The following is a 24,335-nucleotide window of genomic DNA, read 5'->3' on the forward strand; positions in this document are numbered from 1 at the left end:
GGCGTTCTCTATGTAGGTGGCGTTGGTACAGCCCGCTATTCGGTTTAGAGAAACGTCGTCTGCTGCACTGGGAGACGTGGGAGAGAAACGAAATGAATAACAAAAAAGGCGGTAAGCGCCGACCCCGATTGGAGTGCGGTCGCTCTGTGAACCGTAATTACATCACCGATGACGTTTTCGTCCTCCTCCTCCTCGTTTCGTCCCGCAGAGAGAGTCGAGCGTGAAGGCGCGCGTCGATGTGCGGATGCATTTTTTGTAAGAAAAATATTGCGCACAGATAATTTTTCTGTATTAATCTTCAAATCGAGTCACATCCTTTCATAATGCGTCAGAAAAGAAGACAGTCTTTGATACGACTTTCTCTGCTCCTTTAAATAATTATCCACTAGTGAAAAGAGCGCATCGCGGAACGAGAGGCCGTCGTGACCTATAGAGTGGTCACAAAGCACATGTACCAACCACATGTATCGAACACATGAATCGTGACGTACTACGGCACAGTTCAAGCATGTGTAAGCGGCGCCTGAGGTGAGAAGGAATACACAAAGAAAAAAGGGCACGGGGACTTTTCGACGTCACGCGAGGATCGTGTCGGACGTCCGCGGCTGCTTTCTCCGACTGTTTTTGTAGATTAGATTGCGCAGCTACAATGTACCGCAGAGCGACACTATTTTGCATGGTGACGGCTGATGGACAGCTCGACAGGTGAGGCAGGGATTCGAGTCATGTTAAATGTCACTTCATTGCCCCTTTAATGATTCTAGTTGTATTTCGCATTTCAATATTTTGGCTGCAAGGTACTTTCATACTTTCATGGGTTATGTAAAAATGCGTTTACATTTTAGTGAATGAAAGTGGTACTTATTCCCCATTTTACCACACAGGTGTTCAGCACATATTATCGGCTACCCACCAATTTCAGCAGTGCACGGTACTGAGTGTCAAGGGGAACATTTGGCGTCACATCTTAGGGTCACAAGCTTACCACATGGATCGCAAGCTAATAAATTAAAGGCACAAGAAGATTCGAGCCAATATTTGGCCACATTATTAACTTCACCTTTCTTTCTACCTCTTACGTCATACCTTAGCATATCACCCTATGCGCATGCCAAGCTACACTGAGTAATATAATCATTCGTGCTTTCGCATGCATCAGTTCTAGTTCAGAACCTACACAGAAGCACAAAAAGCTATTTCTATCTTGTGACCCCATGCAGCAGTATTTGTAGAATTCCTAATTGTGAAAATGCAATACAGTATAAGATTTAATTGGAAGTAAATTGACACGTAACTATTTTACCAAAATTAAAGTTTCATTTCCTTGCCTCGATATACTATAGGTTGCCATCGATATAACCGATAATATTTTCCAATCTCACGTCGTTGGAAAGGAACCTGCAGTCTGAAAAAGCTAAATCCACTTTTGCAACGTTTCCTGTGTGTTCTCTCAAGCTTCCTTTCGATGCGCACATTTTATAAGCTTGTCGTAAAAATCTACTATAAAGTTTATAGAACGCCCTCTTTGACCTCGTTTTCGCGGACAAGTATTATGGGCGCAAGAAAAGTGACGCCCTTTGAACGAGTAATGGGGTGACATTTAACACGGCTCGAAGCCCTGTTCCATTCTTCAAGCTGTCCATCAGGAGTCACCATGCAATATATTTTCTCTGTGTGATGTAGATGTGATGTGTGATGTGATTTTCGCTGTGTGTAAAGCAGTCGCGGACGGCAGGCACGCGTGACTTTGGCAAGTCCCGCGTGCCTTTCTTCTGCGTATTTTTTTTTCATCAGCTCAAGCGCTGCTTGTACCGGCTTGAGCTGCGTCGATGAACGGCACGGGTCAGATGATCGGCCCTGCGAGATGCATAGGTACCCTCCTCCTTCCGTACGGTACACCCAAGACGTACCCTCCTCCTTCCCTGGTTCTGCGACAATCTATTTCGAAGAGTGAAGGGGCGCGTTAAGTAGCGGCTCCACAGCGCAAGGAGCGTGCTCCTTTTTCCTAAAGGGTGTCACTCCTTTCCCGGAGCGTATGGCGCTCTTGATGAACTCTCAGGCTCCAGCTTGCAGGTCCGAGCGCGTAAGTGCTGCTCTGGCTCCCTGACTTATTGAGGTATAGTAGAGGCCGGAAAACCAATGAGCAGCCTTGGAAGCTTCTCTGTGGCGCGTATCGCGCTCGTGGCTCTGAAAGACCGATTAGTGGAGGCACCGAGCGCGTTGCCTACAGGCGCTACTTAACGCGCCCAAGGATTTTTTGAACGTGTGCGGAACAGAGCTTTTCCTCGCGCCGCAGGTCACCTACGCTCGCCGTTCTTTCGAAAATCCGACACGAATCGGTGTTGTTGTTCCTGTGCAGTTTGACGTAACACATGGCAAGAACAGACAGCGCATATTGAGAGTATTCCGAGATACCCTCTCTGGAAACGTCACCCGGACAAGGCGAATCAGTGAGCGCCCTTCGGCGCGGACGAGACCAAAGAGGGAGCGGCTAGAGGAACCTTGGTTGCCTCGGCGACCGACCAACCGACAGGCAAGCGGGCGAGCCGGAATACTAGGGGACGGCGTACGGCGTCTGCTCTGTGATGGCTTGCGCAATGTTATTTCTGGTTAGTGTCGGACGTGTTCGTGCAGCCCAGAGCGTAACACCGTGTTCCACACAACATGCTCACGTCAGAACTTACACTGGTAAGCGAAAGTCGGCGTATTTACCGAGACTTACCGGGTCCCGTAATATCCGGGAGAACTTACCGGGATATTACCGGGTCCCGTAATATCCATGGTGCAACCTTTGGGGTGCAGGCGGTTGAAAGCTTGTGGGTAGCTGGTCGGCGTAATCGGCGACGAGCGAGTGAAACTTAGAGTGGCACCTGTCAGTAAGCTTCCGGACTAGTGGATGTTTTTCATGCCGAGTCAGCAGGCGCAGGTAATGGCGCAGTGTCTCTTGCACCCTCAGAGCTAGTACAGGTGGTTCATTTCCTTCCACCAATGTGCAACGGTCTGAAGCTGCTCGAGGTAGGCCCAGTACTGCACGCAGGCTTCTGGCGAGTGTTCTCTGCAGCTTGAGTTCCGATGCAGCCGAGAGCCCATGGAGAACGGGAAGAGAATAGAGCACCATCTGCCTCACCAGAGATCTGTGAAGACTCAGGAGAGACAGACAGGAACTACCCCATCTCATGGCACCCAAGGAGCGCAGAATGGTGCGATAACCATCGGCTCTTGTGGCGATCCTTTTTATCTGCAGTCACCAGGTTAAACCAGCGTCCAGAGTCACGACCAGAAAACGATGTTGCTTTACTGTGTTGTTCAGGACAGAGTCTCCAGTGCGTAAGGAGAATCTCATCATGCGCTTGCGCGTGAATGGTAGAACGACGGTCTTCTCTGGCGAGACATCCATACCTCTTTCTGACAAGTTTCTCACTACAGTGTCCAGAGCTTTCTGCAGGCGCTGCTGTATTTCAGGCCGCGCTTTGCCCGACGTACAAATGCAAACGTCGTCTGGATACAGAGAAATATGAACTATCCGGGGAAGAAGCTTGAGGAGGTCGCATAGCACCATATTAAAGAGCACCAGGCTGAGCACGCTAGCCTGCGGAACGCCCGTCGTCATGGTGTGCTTTTGGCACATCCCATCTTCGCTGCGCATGATGATGCTCCTGCTGGACAGAAAGTCACTTAACCAGGCTATCATTCGTCCCACGACGCCTCTCCATCGCAATGCAGAAATAACGTGCCGGTGGCTTACGGTGTCAAATGCCCTCTTGATGTCAAGAAACACACCAACTGTTATGCGGCGGAGTGTACGGTCGTGGTCGATGTAGGTGGTAAGGTCTGTAAGGCAGTCAGTCCATCGTGCAGCGGGAGCGCCGGAATCCTGCCACGGATTCTGGCAAACTACAGTGTGACTCGAGCCACCACGTCAGACAATGAAAAATCATGCGTTCCGTGACTTTGCATATGCTCTACTCTATGCTCTACTCTAAGGGTACTAGTACATCGCAAAGAGAAAACAGCGAGACGTGTTTCCTGAAGCACGAAAGCGCATTTTCTCATAGTTTAAGCACACCTAACCACAACCGGATATGAAACGGTCGCGAACAGCTGTCTTCTGCAGCATATTCGACGTCAGCCGGTACTAGCATGGATAATATTTATGGAAACTTCAGGTGATTAAGAATGTTGCTAAACGTCCAAAGCAGCAAATCGTCCCACATCACCGGCTGTACTTTTGTAACTTGTTCAAGTGACGCATAGCACAGCAGGTTTTAAGCCAAATTGCATTGGGAACTGATAATTTGCGCCATCTGTATATGCTGCTGCAGTCCGCCTCGGCGTTCGTAATACCATCCGAAGGCGTAGTGCAAGGACGACGCCTTTCCCATCCAACCTCATCAACAGCCGCAGAACTCTATGCCATCCTTTTCTTCCTGCAGCACATCGTTGACTTTACACGGCGGGAATGGGCAGTGTTCACGGACTCAAAATCTGCACTGGAAGCTATTGAAAATTCCAGCATACGAGGCTCATCCGCACCTCTAGTGACGGATGTGTTAATGACTTACTACATTGAGTACGAAGCAGGGCAGTAGGAAGCTGGTGCTCCAGTGGGTTCCAGCCCATTCTGGTGTCGTGGGAATGAACAGGCCGACAGCGCCGCAGAAGCAGCTCTCTCGTCTCGGAGACAGACGCGCATTGGGCTAAGAGGAGACCGTCGTTCCATTCTTCGACGTCTCGTGACACCACTGGCTCCCCGCCAATGGGGCAACTGACATTCTCTCGCCATCTATGCTGAGAAGACTCGATCCCAACGCTCGCTTTCCGCATGCCACGAAACATCTCTCGTGAAAATGTTAATCTCGTTAATGTTAATCTCGTGTCTCGTTAATTCATCGAATGTGACTCGATTTAGCTTTTACAGCTCAGTGGCGTTACCGCTTGAGAGTTTACTCTCCCAGATGCTGTCACTGCGGTGCTGTATAGGGTATGGAGCACAGCACATTCTTCTTCATTGCCCACACTACCAATCTTCCCGAACCGCACTCTCCGGGTGTCTTAATCAGCTGGACTCTCGCCCCGTCTCTCTATCAAAATTACTTGGCCAAATCCAGCCCACCAACGCTCTGCCCTCATAGCTCTTTTGACCTTTTTGGACACCATAGGACTTCGATCCTTATTGTGAAAGGGCTCATTATTTCATTCCCCACATCACCACCAGCAATGGGGTAGTGTATCGCCCCAATAGCAATGAAACTCCTCATTCATCATCTCAAAATAACGTAGTAGTAGTTGTTATCATGACACACTCGAGGCATTATTATGGCAACATTAACAAACCAATTCTCGAAATACACCTAATTTACAAGTATGACAACTCGTAAGCCGTGGGAAGGCAAATGGGGTCTCATATTATTATGCGCAAAGTATAGTACCGAAGGGCTGAGTTCTTGGCCGTCGCACAGTATCTGCAGTGTATGAAATTACCACGTCCCTTACATTTACTGCATCATTGGCTCACACGGAGAGCACATACCCGGGATGACCCGTTCTTCTCTCTTCACTTCACGTTCGACGTCGTCTTCAACTGTTTGCCATTGTTACTGCTTTGTGTACCTTTGCAGGAACATCCCCCACACGCTCCAGTTCTGGTTTCTGCCTTTTTCTGCCGCAGAACTTCTGTACTTAGAATTGGAAGTGAATGGAAGATAAGAAAAACGTGTGAATGAAAACAAAACGTTAAACACGCACGTAAGCGTCCCGTCGGCCTCACCTAAAGACATTACCTGGTGCTCACTTCATAGCACAGCCACCTTGCCCAACGCAACCTGCAATGGCACGTGTGTACTTAAAAGATAACTACCTTTAATGGAAGCTGCGCCCTGTATAACAACCATCATCTTCAGGCAAGCAGCTTCATCTGCATAATCCTCTCTGACATCAGCAGGTTTTGGATGGCCCTGAGTTTCCTGATATGCTGCGGGGACTTGAGCTCTCCGGAAAAGGAGGTCGGAATGAGATATTATGACAGCGCAGTTCCAGCTAGGCTCTTCCTCTGGCGAGAAAATATGCGACGGGCCAACGTTTTGCAAGGAACAATGCGGGAACAGAGGAAGGTAGAAGGAGAATTAGACACAGCATTCCTATTAAAATTCTTCTCCGAGAGTGAAACCGCATTCTGGGACTCTAATGCATCAGGTCTGCGAGAGCGCATTCATTATTCAGCGCGAAAGATTAATGCACTGTACTAACACTTTCGGAATGGGGTTAAAGAAAACCCGCCGACTCCATACCTCTGCTACAGGGAGTGCCGTGAAAACATCGCCATAATGTATGCCTTAAATATGCGTGTATGCTGCAGCGACGATGCACTGTGTAATGACCTTTAGTAGTTGCCTATCGTCGTCCCGGCAATTAAGTTTTAGGGGCGACGAATAACTTGCAACCAACTCCGGTGCTGCTCACGCCGGAGAAGCGTCGATGTAAAAGTGCTTTCAGTGGGTGTAGCTTCCCTCTAATGGTGAAGAGAAGCTAGCAGTCTGTGTAATATTTGTGAACGTACCACTTGAACAGAAAATTGGAAGATTAAAAGTGCCTCATCAGGGGGTACTGCTGAAAGAGCTCGCAACGTCACGACTAACGCTCTAGGGGAGTATGGGTACTCGGCCGACTGCTAAGGGAACTGTCCTGATAGCGTCTGAGGAAAATCCAGGAAAAACTGCATAACGGCATAACTCATGCGCTGAGAAGCTCAGACGGATACGCACAAAAAGAAAGAAGCTGTCTCTGCTCCAAAGACAGCTCCTGACAACGCAAATGATATCGCGCTACCCTTCCACGAAAGCACAGAGAAAAAATAGACACGGCAGTCTGGAAAGATGCTTGAATTTCAACGTGCGTTATGTTCCTGCGCGAAGAATATTGCTGCCTTTGTTCGACGGAACTATTGACATATATGCGCAACTGTAACGTCGTAAACAACACGTAACGGATCATGACAGCTCCTCAGTGCATTTCGTTTTAGGATTTGACAGCTGTAAAGCAGACGGTGGTGCTAAGCACCCGGGAGCTCAAGCAAAATGCCTGTTTTAAAATGTGTCCTAACGGATACCTTAACGGTTCTCCAACATTATCAAACACAAGCAATATGTATCTACAATGTTTTGTATGATTTATAATTGCATACTTCAGCATATTTCCTCCTGGTGGTCATATTATATCATGGTTGCATATATCATATTTCGGTGCTATTTGATTGTTTTGGGGTTGTTTTTTTACGCTTGCATTTCCCTTTCCTTTGTCATTGTTCACATTATTGCAAAACGAATTCGTGGATACGAAAACCTGTCTCCCAGATACACGTGTAGGCTACCGTACTTCTTTGAAGGTGCTTCTGGCCACGTAATCTGTGGTTTCTACAAATACCGTTTGAAGTCACAACGAACTTCGCGAAACAGAACGTACGACAAGTAGTCAGCGATTTTAAGAAAGAAAACGCCTCAAGCATGCGTGTGTCCCACCACCTGTTTGAAGACGTCAGCTTGAGAAATGACTCAGTGGTCACTCACTCGTACTAATCTCTCGTTTCTTCCTACAAGCATCAAAAAGCTGTAGTGTTGTTGTGATTTGTTTCTCGGAGATGCTTTGGACGTCCTCCACGAGGACACTTTCGAGAAGGGACGAGGTGGCCCTGCATCTGCCGTGTAGGCGAATCTTGAAGACGCGTTTGATAACAGTAAGAGACTCAAAGTATAGAACTCTGTGAGCGCTGTTCACGAAGGCAATAGCCCCGTTTACATAGGATCGCTTAGAGCGAACCGATCTGAGTTATCCAACCTAGTTCTTCATGTAAACACCTCGGTGCGCCCTCAAATGCGCGCAAACTCGAACCGCTTCTGAGAGGTGGATCGAGTCGGTATACGGTTCGCTTGGCGAACCCACGTCAACACTTCGGAGCGCTCCCATTTCATCCCCAGTAGCCGGCGCTCGACAGATTTTTACGCACATCATAATGCATGATGATATGGGATGATGCATTGTGGGAAGCATCACACGGCGCTCTGCATTTGGCGCGCAGTACAAATTCCGATTGCTGTTTTCTGAACTCAGCTCGCGCTTATATTTGAGGAAGGTAACCAGCGGTAAAAAACAGGACAAGAGAATTTCTTTCTACAATACTATGTACCAACAGGCCCAAACATTCACCCTTCGGCTTATACTTCCTTGCTGAACACTTGGACGGCCAGACTGTCTTTCCGAAGAAATGTCATGCCATTAACACCACAAAAAGTGTACTTGGAGACAAAGCAGCAGCCAAAATAGTGCTGTGCGAGTGACAGCCATTTCCAAGGTTTTAATTTAGCGGCAGGAAATGCGGATGCGTGAACGTCGCTTCCTTCCACTGGTTCGTCATCGCTATCCTCATCTCCCAATACCCTCGCGATTGGAGCGGCTCATGCATGGGCTCATGTGAACGATAGCGCCTCAATCTCGGAGCGCTCCGAGTCGGTACGCTTCTAGCGCGCCCATGTAAACGGGGTCATTGGTACTGGCACTGGTACTGGCACTACCCCGTGCATTGGTACTCCTTGTCTCGAGTTTAGTTCGCAGCAGAGCCGTCGCGAGGCGAGTTTGCGCGCAGGGGATGGGTAAACGTGAAGCCCCCCTCCCTCCCTCACTGCCGTCAGAACCTCTGTAAACAAAGAAAAGAAAACGCTTATTTGCACTGCCGAGATCGTAAATACAAATTCTCTTCATTCTCGCTTTATTCTGTCCGACCAACCTGCCAGGGCCTGCTGTTCGGCGCGCATTCTGACGAGGGCGCCCGGAGCGACTGTTTCTCCCCACATCACTACGGCTCTGGTTCACAGTCATCCACCAGCTTGTCAGCACCATTTCGCTTTTGTCGAACAGCATAGCGTCGGGCTGTCTGCACATATGGTAGATGAGCTAGGGTAGTTCGCCAAAACTCGTCATAATAACGTGCTACGATGTATAGAGCGCATCTTTTACTGGCCTACTTAACTGAGAGAAGGATGCCTCATTTCAAAACCTCAAAATGACTATGGTGGCATAGTATAATGGCGAAATAAGAAATCGCTAGGTATACGTGAGTCAACTTATGTTCCAACTTTCAATATAGATTATACATGTGCATCTGTAAAGCGCGCTTTTGTAGATTGCCTACGTATTAATAGACTTGTATGCCACATCCTGGGCATTAGTCCTGGTATCATACTTCTGCATATTTGTCGCATATTTAGACGCTTCTTGCATCATATTTGCCTGCGTATTTTTTGAAGGTTTTTGAGCACAGAGTCCCGTTCCTTGCGATGATGTATTTTGCTTTTTGTACAGCTTCCGACATACTTGTCTGAAATCTCACAGCTTGCAGTTTATCCGGCCTGGAATCTGCAGGCGTTGCAACATTGTTTGTTTCGACTAATAAATCCGTACTAGGTAGCACGCCGTACGTGTCTATTACTCTGAAGAAACATTCTTGCAACACCTGTAGATTTCAGACAGGATAAATCTCAAGCTCTCTATTCCAGACAAGTATGTCGCAAGCTGTACATGTGGAATGAACCGCATATTTAGGCGGGCTACACACCATAGGTGGGGAGTAACGCGTTACAAAGTAGTGCGTTACCGGTAACGCGTTACATTCGGGTAGTGAAATATGGTAACGCATTACATTTGGGAGAAAAGTAATGAGTAACGTAACGTCATTACATTTTTACTAACTAACGCGTAACGCCGTTATGCGTTACTGCGTGTTTGGGAACATTGCTGCATCGTCTAAACTTGAAAGCTTGAGCGAGGACCGTGCCTGTAGACTCCGGGAAAATCTCCTATTTTTTCTATTCATCTTCAACAATGACAAGAAGGTCACATCGGCACCTGCGAAGAACGCAAAAGGACTATTGACCTACCCTGGTTGAGATGTCACCTTTGTTTACCACCTCTATTTTTCACTCCCTTTGGTATTTTTCGGACGAATGGGGTAAAAGCGACAGAAAAATATCCTCTACCGTCTGAACAAGTAACAAAGTACCAATGAATTCGCTGTTTGGATTTATACTGTGTGAGATAAAAGGTCACCGTCTCTATCAACCTTCACAAGCAGCACGCACGTGTCATTAGGAGTCTGCTCAGCCACTGCCACACAGATGAAAATTTTGAGCGTCAACTACTTCTGCGTTGCAATAAATCATGCATGTAAGTTTTGTTCATGCGTGACCCTTGTTCGTGCACAACATTGCGTGTATTGATCTGCGGAACGCACTTGTGTGACTCAACCGAATATGGTACATATTATAAGGACAACTAGCGAAGTAATGCAAAAGTAACGGCATTACTTATCAGAAATAACGGCGTTAGTAACGCGTTACCTACTATCGCAACAGTAACGAATAACGTAACGCGTTACTTTTTGAAAAAGTAGTGAGTAACGGTAGTGCACTACAAAATAAAAGTAACTTTCCCACCTATGCTACACACTAACGTTTTTCACGTCTGTGTTTTTCACGGGCGAGAAACGGGCCCATGAAAGTCAATGATGCTATTCACACATGCACGTTTGTTCACGGACCGTGTATCCGTACCGAGAAATTATCGGCTTATGCTATTCTGGCCCGTTTCTTTCACGCACTCGGCCCGTCGTGTAGGTGAGCCTTTTCACACAACCGAATTCCTCGTCCTTGTGCATCCTGATACTGATAAGAATAACAGATAAATGACGAAGGGGAAGAGAGTGTTCCTTGACGTAGGCCTCCGTCAGGGACAGCGACCTTACAAGATAGGCGATATACCAGTTACTGTTTATTTTTATTTTATTTATTTCTATAGAATTGTAAGGTCCGTCCTTTTGGCCTGCCGTTTCGTCATTCCGTGATTTCACGCTGTGACTCTCAGACCTTCATACCGCGTAATTTTTGCCTGCCGTTTCCTTGACAAATAATTTATAATGAAAAATGGCTAAGAAGCAAGCGAGCTGGTGAAGTTGATGCACACTCTAAAACCCCCGGTCCATTCGTGTTCCCTAGTCTCGGGGTTTTACATTATACATTATGCAAACGATTTACGACAAGAAATGTTGCAAGTAGGCAACGTTTTTAATTGCAGGCTGTTGTCAACACAAAGACAAAAATATGGCTTGTAGATATAAAAATATATGTATAATGTAAAAAAATATTGTAATATCCATGATATGACGGGTAACGCAGCAACAACAACAGATACTTCAAACAGAGAGGTAAACAAAATTCCAGGGTCCTGATATCGTTGAGGAGCGGGAGCGACAAAAGATGCATACAAAGAGGGTGTGGTGCCCGAGAAACACCGGCGAGAAACGGACATGCCGTAATTTCACCGAGCGGGTACACGGGCTCCGACAGTGTGAATAGCAGCCTTGAGCGATGGTGGTCCGTTTTCTACCCGCTACAAATTTCGATATGACACGGAGGAAAAAACTCTGATATGACACGGAGTTAAAGACGAGTTTGGTCCGTGAAAATCGCTAAGAATGGGGCGCGGAGAAATTTATCGTCGCGAACACGCCACTGGTGAGGAAATACTGTAGTGTATATAGTCTACATGAACACAAGTGGAGGCTGTGAAAAGTGAAAAAAGACAGGCACACGTCTCGAACACTGTGAACACATGGATGATCAGCGAGAAAAAAAGGCGGTCCCAACACGGACGCATTTCACGGACGCGAAAACGTCACGTTTGGGTGAAACTTGCCTTACTAATATATGGAGCTGATATCGTGACTTCCAGGTTGACTGAAACACTTTTCATTATCTATGTTTAGATAATAAAGTGGAATAAAATTGTTCTCATGATAGCTCAACAAGATCACGCTAAAAATACGTATGTATGTTTCGCTTACTGGGACTTCTTATAGGCTTGACAGTCCCAAATAAATACTTACTATACATCTTTGTCATAAAGCATGATGTATGGCGTTTAATCCAACTGGTTTTATACCAACTGGTGTAATATTTTTGATGCTATAATTTCTGCTGAACGGAATTGCGAAACGGAGATCGACGTCGACGGTTCGTGCAGTCACGAACAGAGCACGTGTGAGAAAACGCGTCACAACACCGCACGTGCGTTGAAGCGTGCAGGGAGAAGGTAGGAAGAACTACTCACGATTCAGGTCGAGGGAGACAGACGTGGATATGGGCACGGTGTCGTTGTTGTTGCTCGCCTGGCAACGGTACGTGGCCATGAGGTCTGTCCTCTTCAGCTTAGAGATGACCAGGTCGTTGCGAACGATGCCCTCCCCCAGAGCTGAGTCGGTGTCGTCCACCATCTGTGGACCGAGCCACCACGTGACGCGAGGAGGAGGACGACCTGCAGTACAAGAAGAATACTAATAAGGACAACTTCTTTTCGCGCTAAGAAAACTGTACGAGAATTTTACACCCTAGCAGGGTATACATTACCGGACGACTGGAGTAATAAAAACGAAGTAAAAAAAAGGGGGGGACTCTGACCGTGGCACTACTTTTCGGCAGTGCCTTACATAGCGGCGCCACCGCAACCGTTTTCGCTACTTTTTCCAGGCATGGCAAAAAAACCACCGCTCCAAATTTCCGTTAGCGGCGGTTTTCCGATATCGCTACTTTCCATAAAATGGAAGACGTAACACACAGTGGGGGAAACAAAAGAAAGCGAACAGAAAGCGAGGCACTTGCACAACAGTGTTTCTGCTCACATTTCTTTTATTTTGTTTTCATTCAGGCAGGCATGTTTGATCATCCTCTTAGATTTCAACTACCCTTCAGGCCCACTGAACATGGAGGAAAATACGCGTAACATAATTATTTTCTAAGTCTTCTCACAATCGATGCAGCTTTTATTTGCTTTCTTGGGTGCGCTCGAGTATACTTTGCAGCATTTTGCGAAATACACACGACTATGTGAGATTGAGTAATATGGATACAATGGGGCTTAGTTTATATAGTTCTACACGAAATTGCAAAGATACATGTATGCGCGTTGATGGTGCGTATTTCTGATCGTTGATTTTCATTTTATTGTTCGCAGTAGGTAAACAGAATTTTCTGTCTTGAGGGACAGGAACACAGAGAGGTACCAACAAAATGCCTCCATGAAAATTTCGCGGTAAAGGCTTTGCGTTAAGGTTCTTTTTTTTCTTTTTTTTTTGCGGTTTCAGTGCGCGTTCAAACATCGCCGAAAAATTTTTGACGAGGTTAAATAATAATAACTGATTTCCGTCGTCGAATACGATTCTATATATATATATATTTGCATGATACTAGTGTATGGAGGCCTGTGGGTAGTAACCACTTTGCCGATTACCTTATTTAGCTGTTAATGCATGGGACCTCTAAGTTTTGCGTTTGTTTGCTTGGGTTTGCCAGACGCAGCACTTGTTACATCTTACAGTTTAACCGCCATAAGTGACAATGTCTTACGTACCCACTGTTTGTAAATGCCTCGTGAAAATGTTAACCTGTCTTAAAATCAATTTGTGAATATTTTGGAGAATATACCATATATGTAATATAGCCAGACACGATGAGAAATGCAGCAAACCGGTAAAACAGAAGAAAAAGTTTTAGGTTGGAAATAGCCAATACTTCGAACACGAAACTGTATTCACGGAACAACACCCTCCGAAAATTATAATTTGCTGCACAAGATGACGCAGATGTGCAAAACGTGGAGATCGAAAACGATATCAAATTTCTGGACTTCAAGTTGCAATGTGCTTTGGCCGCGTGTTGGCTAACTGAAGGAGTTTAAGTGCACGCTGATGCGAAAGCTCGTTTTTAATAAATTTGATGCAAGTAACAACTTTTATTACATCATTATTCGATACTTTGGGGGTGTGATGCTTCAACAACGGGAGTACACACTTAAAACAGAACTTCACAGCAAGGCATGCCCATCGTAAACCATCATCTGTATATCATCGTTCTCTCTGTTATGTTGATTGCCCCAAAAAGGTGAAAGGCCCATGATTTCTACAAAACAGGAATGATAACGGTAGCATTATCTACAAAGTCCTTCACTGCGTTATATGGGGAAGTTGTACCTCTGTTCTAAGGCGCGAACCACGTGGATCGATTTTTGCCAACACAACTCCACCAACGTAGCGCCGACTATCCAAAATGTTGCAACCAATTAGAGCTGCATCTCCACGTTGAGGTTGCCATGGTAAAGCGTCAACCAAGGGCTTACTGCCGATTGTCGGCGAGCGATGTGGCTGTGTGTATTTTAGTAAACGTTTGTTTAAGTACAGCATTGCAAAATATCATTAATTATGTTTTTAACGATTTCTTCGAAGCTACAGTTCTAGTAACGCAAAAAAAAAAGGTCCCTTCCAAGTCTTCGTATTTTCCCAATTGGCCAAGACAGCGAAGGAAGAAAAACAAACTTGTTTATGTCGCCACGAACTTGTGAAGTTTCCTGTGGACAGAGAAATATCTATTCTTTGCGTAAATGGGCGTATCGGTAGGTCCTTGTTCGCTCAATAGGTCACTGAAACGCCGACGTTCCGTTCACGTTGTGCTGGCGTTCACTTTGTGAAAGTGCCTCCAGCGGTTAGCTAGGAAAAATGTACAATAAACGCAAAAATAGTGGGGAAGAATTTGCGTTATTTTATAGTTCGTCATGTTTTGCTCTTATTGTTCGTTTCTTGGACGGTGAGTAACGTAACGATTGCGTTTGATCAAGCACCGCACGGCTCTTCCCCTGTCATTCCACGGTACACGACACGCTGAATATGCTTGGTCTGTGGATGACGGTGCGTGTCGTTCCATCGGCTGTAATCCTCATTTGTCAGGGAGTAGTTTCAAGAAATCGACAGCGCCCTCCGATTCCAACTCCGTATCGCTGTCAGGTAATCAGATATGAGCAACGTGATGGCAGCCTCTCCAAAGGAATCAGGGCGATTGGCTTATCATGTTTTCGGAAACGAGATTTCACGTTATCCGTTATCAACTTTTACGTTTCCCTGGGAGTACTCCTCAATAGGGAGTATCTAAGGAAGTTTTAATCCTCATAGCGAGTAAAACTCATACGTTCTCCTATAGAACTCCCTATTATCTTCAGGCAAACCGAGTCGCCGGCCGATAAATGTGTTTGCAAGCGTTTAGTGTTATCTTATGACCAATTCGCGTGGTCATTTCCTGGCAGTTTTTTTTTTCCCGAGATCCCGAGCAACTGCGTTCGTTTGGTCAAAACGTAGTGCTACGTTCAATCTCGTAGCGCTTTCCGTGCACCAGGAATTTGCTATCTAGCACTTTTTCCGCCCTGCCTCGAAGCGACCGTGCAGCGGATTGCCCAACTATATTAGGTGTCGTCACATCCGCACTACGAGGGTGGCGACAGCCCTCATTGGTCCGCACGTTGGAGTTCACGTGGATTAGCAGACGACGGAACCCGAAGATGAGCGACCGCGATGCCCCTGGCGTGATCCAAGCAAATAAAACCGCTAGATTTCTGTGCTCATGTTCGGGTGGCAACGGTCACGTAAAGCGCTTCTCACACTAGACGAACGGGAGCAAAACACGAGGGCAAAAACAGAGATGAGCTCCTGTTTTGCTGTTGTTCGTAGGCATCGCACACTGGGAAAACGGAAAACACGAAGCAGCAGCAATGTTGACGAACTTTGTTTCCCGAAAGCTCTCGTGCTGTGCTCGTGTTGTGTTTCCCCCTCACATTGTATGAGCACGCTCCGACGACAACAATCATGGACGCCGCCGTCGCTCTCTTGGCCTACTTGGCGGATAATCCTGCAGCCGACGGTGATGGTGAAATTTTAGCGGCACTGGCGCTTTACACCATTGCCGAAAGTGAAAATGTTCGCAAACCGCGACGACGAAGCTGTTGGATAAAGCCATGGTTGAAACGACGTAAAATGCAATGGTGCTACGAGAACTTGCTTCGTGAGCTCGCGCTAGAGGATCACGAGAACAACAGAACATGGATCCGGATGGACACCAACTCTTTTGAGGAACTGCTGCACAACGTGGAACCGCTCATAAGGAGGCAGGACACGCCTTTCCGTTCTACGATTGAACCCGGCGAAAGACTTGCCATTACGCTGAGGTACTTAGCTACAGGTAAGAATTTGCTGCAAAATGTCAATAGCAAAGTAAATATAAATGTTGCGGAAACGCCAGAGATACGAACGAACTGTACGGCTGTGCAGGATGAATGACGCGTGCGCGAGCTTCGATTCTTTTCCATCTTTTTTCTCACATCTTTGTTTCCTTTTCTGCTTGTGTTTTTTAGGAGAAACCATGACATCACTGAAGTACTAGTTCAGGATCTCCGACAACACAATATCTGGTATTGTTCGAGATGTGTGTCGTGCAATCTGGACCACACTGCACCAACAGTATGTGAAGGTGAGCAATTGCCTTATGCTGTCCCCTCATACCAGCGGCATGGCCAAGTCATGCCCACTCCTCACACATATGTTGATCAGTGGTATGTGATTGAGACCGCTATACACATATACGCATAGAAACAGAGAGTCATTGCATTGAAAGTATATAACGTCTGTATAGGTTCCCCAGACAGAAGAAGAATGGGAAGATGTCAAGAAATGCTTCTGGGAGCTTTGGCAGTTTCCGAACTGCATTGGAGCACTTGACGGCAAGCACGTCGTCATTTCTCCACCACCACGTTCAGGAGCTTTGTTCCGAAATTACAAGCAGACATTCAGTATTGTACCGATGGCTCTTGTAGACGCTGTGATGAAGTTGTTGTACGTGGATGTTGGCAGGAATGGTCGCATGAACGACGCTGGCATCTGGTCCCAGAGTTCAATGAAGGAGGCAATAGAGTCCGGCAACCTAAGAATCCCAGGGCCGCAAGCATTACCTCATTCTTCTCGTGAGACGCCATCTGTGTTAGTTGGCGATGAGGGATTTGGGTTAAAGACCTATCTGATGAGACCCTACCCTTCAAGGGACCTTCACCAGAAGAAAAGAGTTTTCAACTACAGGTGCGAGTGTCATACATCACGGAACGTGTTAAACATTTTTTCGTCCCCACAGGTTGTCACGTGCCCGTCGGATAGTTGAAAACGCTTTTGGGCTCCCGGCTAACCGATGGCAGATATTCAGAGCCCCAATCAGACACCAACCAGAGCGTGTCATTGCCATAGTAAAAGCAGCTGTTGCACTGCACAACCTTCTTCGATCAAAGACTTCAACCAGAGCTTTATACTCTCCACCTGACAGTATTGACGCTGAAGATGTCTCTACTCGTATGCACTACCAAGCAATTAAAACAGCCGACAGCTCCCAGTATATATGTTTGCGAAAGTAACAGTAAGGCTGAAAAGTGCTATTCTTTATTGTTTTTAGGAACCATTCGCACAGGGACTCTTCACCAGACAGAAAGTGTCAATCAAGCTCTGCAGAAACCAAACAATGTCGGCTGCAGATGTTCACAGGATGCAGCGGCTGTACGAGACACGTTGAAAGAGTACTTCTTTGATGAAGGAGCTGTCAGTTGGCAATGGAAGTTTACTTAAATGTACGTATAGCAGGTATGCTACGAATGAAAGCAAGCAACACGTGTTCTTGCATACAAAACAAAATCACAATTACAAACAATTACTATTTTAATTGAAATTAATTTAAAGAAACTGTCTGGACCTGTGGAAAGATTTCAGACCCTGATTACAGTCTACCCTACACGTGTACACTGTACACCTTGGTCTATCACGTGACAGTCTTAAAAAAATCTTTCGGTGCAAGTGGAATGAATAACGACAAAGTGTCTGGCAGTAGTGATGATTTGTACTATATTAATTATGACACCAGTAGTGGCACACCATGACATCATGGTGTGGCCTTCATTTGTCTATCAATGTGCAATCTATAAAACTGAATTGAACTGAATAAAGTTACCTATGGCATGCAAGGGTGAGGTATTTTGCATGACATGAGGAATAATGTGGCAAAGCCATTTTTCTTCGATGCTAGGTCCAGACTGTTTCCTGGAATGTATTTGTAGCATGTATGCCAAGTAGGAAAACAAAGTCAGCAACACATCTTGCATAGCAAACGAAAAATAACAAAAGTACTGGCAGAACATTAGAGGTCAGCGACAGGGCTGGGGTCAAACAAGTCAATATCTGCAGGGCGTCCAACGAGATATAGTTTAAATTTCAACACCACTTCTTGGTGGAACATCATGGCAATCTCTCTATTCACTCCTTGTGGGAATCCCACACTAGATGTTTCATGAGCTGGCCAAACGCTGTACACACATCAACATTTTTCTTTAGCCTTGCGTGACTGCACTCAACAGTTCCACAGTTGGTAACTCATTTTTCTGCCTGTTTCTTGCAGGGCAGCCATTCGCAATATCACAGCATTCTGTCGCTGAGCCCTTGCTGCAGCGCAATTCACGTGTAAATAAATTGTTCGCAACAGATCTTTTCAGAGTGTCACTTTGCTAAACACAAACACACATCACACATCACTCACAGGGTTTACTTAAAAAAACTCGACCACTTCAGAAGGCCGTCCCACAAGCGACAGTTTAAATTTCATAATGGCTTGCTGTCCAAGTGTCATTGCGAGGTCCCTGTTTATCCCTTGAGGAATGCCACGAACTAAATGTTCCATGCCCTGACCAAAGGCAGTACATTCATCCACTGGTTTCTTGAGGCGCTCAGTAACTGCAGCCAATAACTCTGTTGTTCCGGAGTGTTCCTTCCTTTGTATCTTCCTTGGACGTGGGGTGTCCTGCTGCTCACAATCTTCAGGAGGATCAGATGATACTCTTCCACCACAGCATTTGGTCTCTGTTATTTCCATAACTTATTACCATTTGACAGTGCGTCATGACAGATAGTTTCATCTTTCATCAAAATTAATAAAAAGGAAACTGAATGAAAAAAAAAAGAATTGAAAACAGCTTCACATTAATTGAAACAGATAAAAGTTAAAATACATTAATCATGCACATTAAGATTACTATGAGGGTTGATATGCACCTCACAGCAGAACTACAGCAGTACTGTTTGTGGTAAAAAGAATGATGCAACGACAACTGATGTTACTCGCCATGTCTTCCTGCGAATCAGCGTCACCTTGCAGACTGGATTCACTCGGTGTTTCCTCGCAGGAACTGTCTAGGAACGCTAATTCCGTGAAGTGGCCCCATTTCGGTGAATAGACATCGTCTGACCCACACCCTGAGCGAGACGTTTCTTTCATCCCAAGCAGCACAATGTACTGAAAGTCGAGTGCAATAGGGGTGGACGGTATGTGTCTTATCAATGTTCCTTAGTTTCAAGAGTCTGTTCAAGGTCTTCCACCTACCCGCCCACCCCTATTGCACTCGACTTTCAGTACATTGTGCTGCTTGGGATCTTTCTTCGCTCTCTTATATACTGCGACCTCAAGATGCCCCAGTTTTTCTTTGCGGCAGCCCCTAGAGGAACGAATGAACGGACGAGGTGCGCACAAAACTAAACTCGTGAATCGAAACTCACCAGTTATGCCAAGCTTTTCTGCAGCCTCTTTGAACAATTTCTCTTTGATGTCCCGCCGGTGATACAGTCTGTGTTTCACGTTCCAGACGTGGGGGGCTTCACGGACAAAATCAATTAAAACACTCTCTTCAACAAAAGACAGCTGACGCTGCGACGCATTTGCCTGAGTACTCGCCATGATTGTTGTCGATGAAACTGCCGGCAGCCGTGTTTTGCATCTCGAAAATCGAGCAATGACCAAAACACCGTTTTTTGTTCGGCGCACATATGTTCTTCGTGCATGTTTTTGTTCGCGATTTCAATCACACTGGCAAATCATTTGCTGTCCTCCGATGTTTTCTGTCTGCTTCTGCAGTGTGCGAGGATGTTCGACGAACGTGCTCTGGAAACATTGTTCTCCAGCAGTTTCGCTTTCGTGTTTTGCTCGTGCTTTGCTGTTGCTTCGTGTTTTGTTCGTCTAGTGTGAGGCGCCCTTAACCCAGCGCGGGCGTCGACCTAGCAATTTCCGAGCACTAGGCGGTGTTTCCACGAAATGACCACCGGAATTCGCCATTAGACAGCTTGGCGTGCAATGATGACTCCCGCCAGAACGCAGTAAGCAACGGCGGATCCACAATGCTGAACTAAGCCACGAGTGCACACTGGATCTAAACAACCGTCCTAACTGCGTTGCCGTGTCGTCGAAGAAAGAAAAACGCAGGATATCCCCTTGTACCAGTAATCCATAGGATGAGCAATCTACGAGGGACACCTTAAATAATGAGCAGGGATTTCGATGTGTCTTTTAGGTAGCTTTACGTGAGCCGAGCTCAGCACAAACTGAACCAATAACGTTAAGCACCTCATGTTCTCCATAACGACGAGCTTAAACAACCGCTGACAAGGATATCGATGACGTGGAACAATACAATCTGAATAGCGTGCGCGAAGGAAGCGTTCGAGAGAAAAAAAAAGCAGCAACCAAAAACCTTTCCTCGCTCACCAAATCACTGGAACAAATACAGAACAGGGCTGCACGTTTCATACTAAGTAACTTCCATCGCACGTCGAGTGTGACATTTATGAAACAACATTTATCGCTATTGAAGCTTGAAACACGACGAAAAAACGCCACCCTCGCAATGTTTCACAAGATCTACTTTCACAACCTTGCACTTAAACGTGAATTAATATCTCCCCCGCATTACACGTCAGCTAGATTAGATCATCTGCATAAAGTCCTTGTCCCGTCTGCTGTGACGAACACGTTCGCCAATTCATTTATCCCCGGCTCATCAGCTGCTTCGAATCACCTTCCCTCAACAACCTGTAACATTACTTCCATCACGCAGTTCCATATCGCACTAACGGATCATCTCGCTTACCTCGCATAATCATCTTTAGTTCTATTTCGATTTGTTTTGCTTATGTATGTGTACAAGTAGCGCGCTCCTATTGTATTATTTTATTATAACCCACTCCCCTCTGTAGTGTATACCTTGAGGGTAACATAAATAAATAAATAGACAAGCTAATTATGATGTATGAGTTTTACTTGGAGTGATACAGGAGGTATGGCCTAGAGCACTGGAGTCTTGTTCTTGTTCTCTGGATAGGGACAGTTCAGATTATGTGCTATGGAAGGCTGTGTTGTTCGCAGTGTTTCTTTATACTTGCGACCGATGTTACAGAAAATTTCTGACTACTACCCCACGGGTTAATTTAGTGTCACTTTCAAAGAGTGACACTTGCGCTTAGTGTCATTCGTGTGCTGTCACACGACACCTTTTCGTGACACTCAGCAGAAAGTGCACTAACGATTTAGTGAGTTCCACAAACTCGCTTTACTCCACGTTGGCGGACTCAGTGCGTAAGGAAAAGTAAAATAAGGCACTGACACCCGCAATATTTTTAAACACGTGTTTTCAACAGCGTGCTTATTTGATTTAAGTACAGTGTAACATTGTGCCGGGAGAACATATAATTACTCTCGTTAACAGCCTGTGAAAACTTCGCAGTCGTAAACTTCAGCTCTGCTTCTTACTCGCCCTGACTTGTGAAGCCAATTTGTTTAATGTTTGAAGAAGATTTGCGAGAAGTGTTTCTAAATCAAAGAGAAACATTCTTACGACGGAATCGTAGCGGACACATAAAAAATGTTGCCGCGGGTCGTTCTTACCTATCGTCATTGTCATCGTACAGTTTAGTGACACTTAACTTAAAGGGAGACTCCGGGACAATTCGACAATATTATAATGGCTATGTAAATAAGTTAGATACGTTCTTCCGAAATGAGAAATAAAGTAGGTTTGGCACTCGGGAACTCGTTAGTTGCCAAAAGAGCTGGGAAGCTCAAAACGAAACCGAAACTTCTGAAGGTTCATTCTCCTACCTGGATAACCATGCGTGACGTCACCGGTAGTCCCGTGTGGGCCGCCGGCTGTTTTTCGGGGACGCGCTTTGTAACTGCTCTGTGCCACATGAGTGACCAGTCATCTGCTTCCTCGATTTTATTGTAAAATATTCGCCAGCGGTAAAAGCAAAACCTATACAAAGCCGTACACGAGAAAACCGCCGGTGAGGTGAAGCCCAGTGTTGCTGGACTGCTTTTTCGTGGGGGAGCGCCTAATCACTCAAAGGAAAAGATTCATTTTCTAATTATCTGCGCCACTTGGGGATGAGAAATTGTATTCACTCAAATATGATACGGTACGGATTGACGTCGCACTGTTACCTCAACACGTCTTTTTGGTGAGGAGTCTCCCTTTAAGCCGTGTAGCAAGCATGTAGTGAAAGTGACAGTCGGTTGGGTGGTGTGCGCTTCACGAAAATGGCACTAAATTGGCCCGTGCAACAGGAGTATAACATTTGCTTTTCACAACCTATAGTGGTGAAACGCTCGTTTCAGCAGGCTAACTTTCTGCAGTGCATTCTTTTTACATTGCCCGCAAGAGGGTACAGGCAACAGTACAACGGGCACGTTGCGGAGAGGGACGCAAAGGGTTAAATTATTTTATTGCCGCTCATTAGACATTGTCTGAAGTATTCTTTGCTGAGATTGTGAGTTCAGAACTATACAGGGTGTCCCAGAAAACGTGTCACTGAATTATAAGAAAGAAAAAAAAAAAAAACTACGCCACCTAGAATCATGCGGTCAACGGCATTTGTTTTTGCTAAGTTTCTGGCACCTCCTGATATGAATGTCATCAAACTTGAGTTTTATTGTGTCTGAACTCACAAATTTTCCAAGTAAAAGTCGACTTTTTACCCCACCATAGTGGAGCGTGTGTCTCAATTTGCTCAAGTTCGTGAAAATTAACACGGATATTGAGCAGTTATCTCACTGGAAAAAATAGCCGAGCATCATAAGTTTCGCAGCGCCCAGATCATAGCACTGGACTAGTCTTTGCGCGCCGTCGTTTTCAGCACGACGAAACGCTATGTTCAGCCCACACAGGGATAGTAGAAAGAGATAAGACGGGGATGGCTTATCGCATCTGGCTTCTGCTGGAATAAAGCTTTCCTTCTCCCAATTTCAAGAACTGTCACTATTTCTACAATCTCTCTCTGGACTGGGTTTAGCAACCTCCTTTCGTCGGACTGAACAAAGGCGCTCAAAAAGTCGTCGAGCTCAATGCTCTGGAGGCTCCGAAAACCATGATGCTCGGATATTTTTTCCGATGGGATAGCTTCTCAATGTCCCTGTCATTTATCATAAACTTGAGTACATTTGGCACGCGCTTCACATTGGTGGGGTAAAAAGCGACTTTTATTTGGCAAATTTTCGAGTTCCGTTCGTAAAAATTCACATAATAAAACTGAAGTGAGATGACATTCCCATCACGAGGTGGCAAAAGCCTAGTAAGAACAAATGCCTTTGACCGCGTGATTCTAGGTGGCGTAGTTGCTTTATTATAATTGAATAACACGTTTTCTGGGACACCCCGTGTAAACACGGAATGCTTTCAGTTGTAGAACCGCTTTGTCCAGGTGCGGCGGCGAAGTGACGACCAGAGTGGTTCCTAGCGTCAACAGAAATCTCTGAGAACGAACGTCGAACTTCCGAAGGCGCCCACGTAGGATGGTTGACAGATCATCGTTCCTCCTTCACCGACCATTTCAACATATATTTTCGCTCATGATCGTAGTTGTCTCGCGACGTGAAGCCCCGAATTATTATTATTATCAACATATCTCATGCTCATCAGACGAAGGTGCGCTCACGTTTTACATTAGCTACGTATAAAAACCCATAACCCATGTTAACCCATGTAGTATGTATATAGTGTGTTCTTATATGTGCTGTGTCCGCCGTCCGTTATGGTGCCCAAGGGCCTTTAACGTACCACGAAATAAAATAAAATAAATACAATAAAATGAGTACGGTATTGCTGTAAGGAGTGCACACTAAGCTGTCCAGCGCTACGGCGAGGATTTTCATGTGAACGTCGCCGTCGTTCGTTTCCCTCGTACACAAAGCGGCATGCAGAACAACCCATTTACCGATTCTTAAACGAATGCGAATACGGATGTTTCAACAGCATGTATCGGGGCAATGAGCTTGTCAAAGGATATTATTTATCTCGTTGAGCCATGTCGTGCCTAGACCTGCACTGCACCAAAGAACCACACTATTGACGAGAGGTATAACGCCTCTCTGTACTTTCTTCGCCGCTTGGTCGGAGACATACGTGTAGAAAAGCCATCCACGGGCCGCGTGGCTGATTGGCTGCACGGATGAGCAGCTAGCTAGCTAAATAATCTATCTTCGTTTAAACAGCTTCTGCTAGAACGCGTTTCGCAACCAGCAACCTATCTTGGCAAGAATTGTCAATGTCTTCCTTGGATGCACCTAGAG

At 45.9% G+C, this 24,335-nt stretch overlaps 2 protein-coding genes across 4 annotated transcripts in view; one reads left to right on the forward strand and one right to left on the reverse strand.

Moving 5' to 3' along the window:
* The window catches only part of LOC135385147 (hemicentin-2-like), a 575,110-nt gene that overhangs the window by 182,098 nt on the left and 368,677 nt on the right, over positions 1-24,335 (reverse strand). For all 3 annotated transcript variants that reach the window (XM_064614321.1, XM_064614320.1, XM_064614319.1), the window contains exon 4: positions 12,154-12,357. In XM_064614321.1, the coding sequence (XP_064470391.1) occupies positions 12,154-12,357 (204 nt within the window). The remainder of the gene's footprint in view (positions 1-12,153; positions 12,358-24,335) is intronic.
* On the forward strand, positions 15,972-18,429 carry LOC135385148 (uncharacterized). The gene is made up of 6 exons (XM_064614322.1): positions 15,972-16,100; positions 16,273-16,388; positions 16,551-16,990; positions 17,043-17,254; positions 17,355-17,526; positions 18,348-18,429. The coding sequence occupies exons 3-5, from the start codon at positions 16,719-16,721 to the stop codon at positions 17,522-17,524; spliced, it is 654 nt and encodes a 217-aa protein (XP_064470392.1). The 5' UTR covers positions 15,972-16,100; positions 16,273-16,388; positions 16,551-16,718; the 3' UTR covers positions 17,525-17,526; positions 18,348-18,429.

This window comes from Ornithodoros turicata, chromosome 2, assembly GCF_037126465.1.
Source record: "Ornithodoros turicata isolate Travis chromosome 2, ASM3712646v1, whole genome shotgun sequence".
Lineage (NCBI taxonomy): Eukaryota > Metazoa > Arthropoda > Arachnida > Ixodida > Argasidae > Ornithodoros > Ornithodoros turicata.

Bases quoted from the DNA above. Each gene is read 5' to 3' on its own strand.
- LOC135385148 (XM_064614322.1), top strand. From the start codon at position 16,719: ATGGCTCTTGTAGACGCTGTGATGAAGTTGTTGTACGTGGATGTTGGC. The intron at 16,991-17,042 runs GTGCGAGTGTCA...TCGTCCCCACAG, and splicing joins AAAAGAGTTTTCAACTACAG to GTTGTCACGTGCCCGTCGGA. The intron at 17,255-17,354 runs GTATGCACTACC...TATTGTTTTTAG, and splicing joins CGCTGAAGATGTCTCTACTC to GAACCATTCGCACAGGGACT.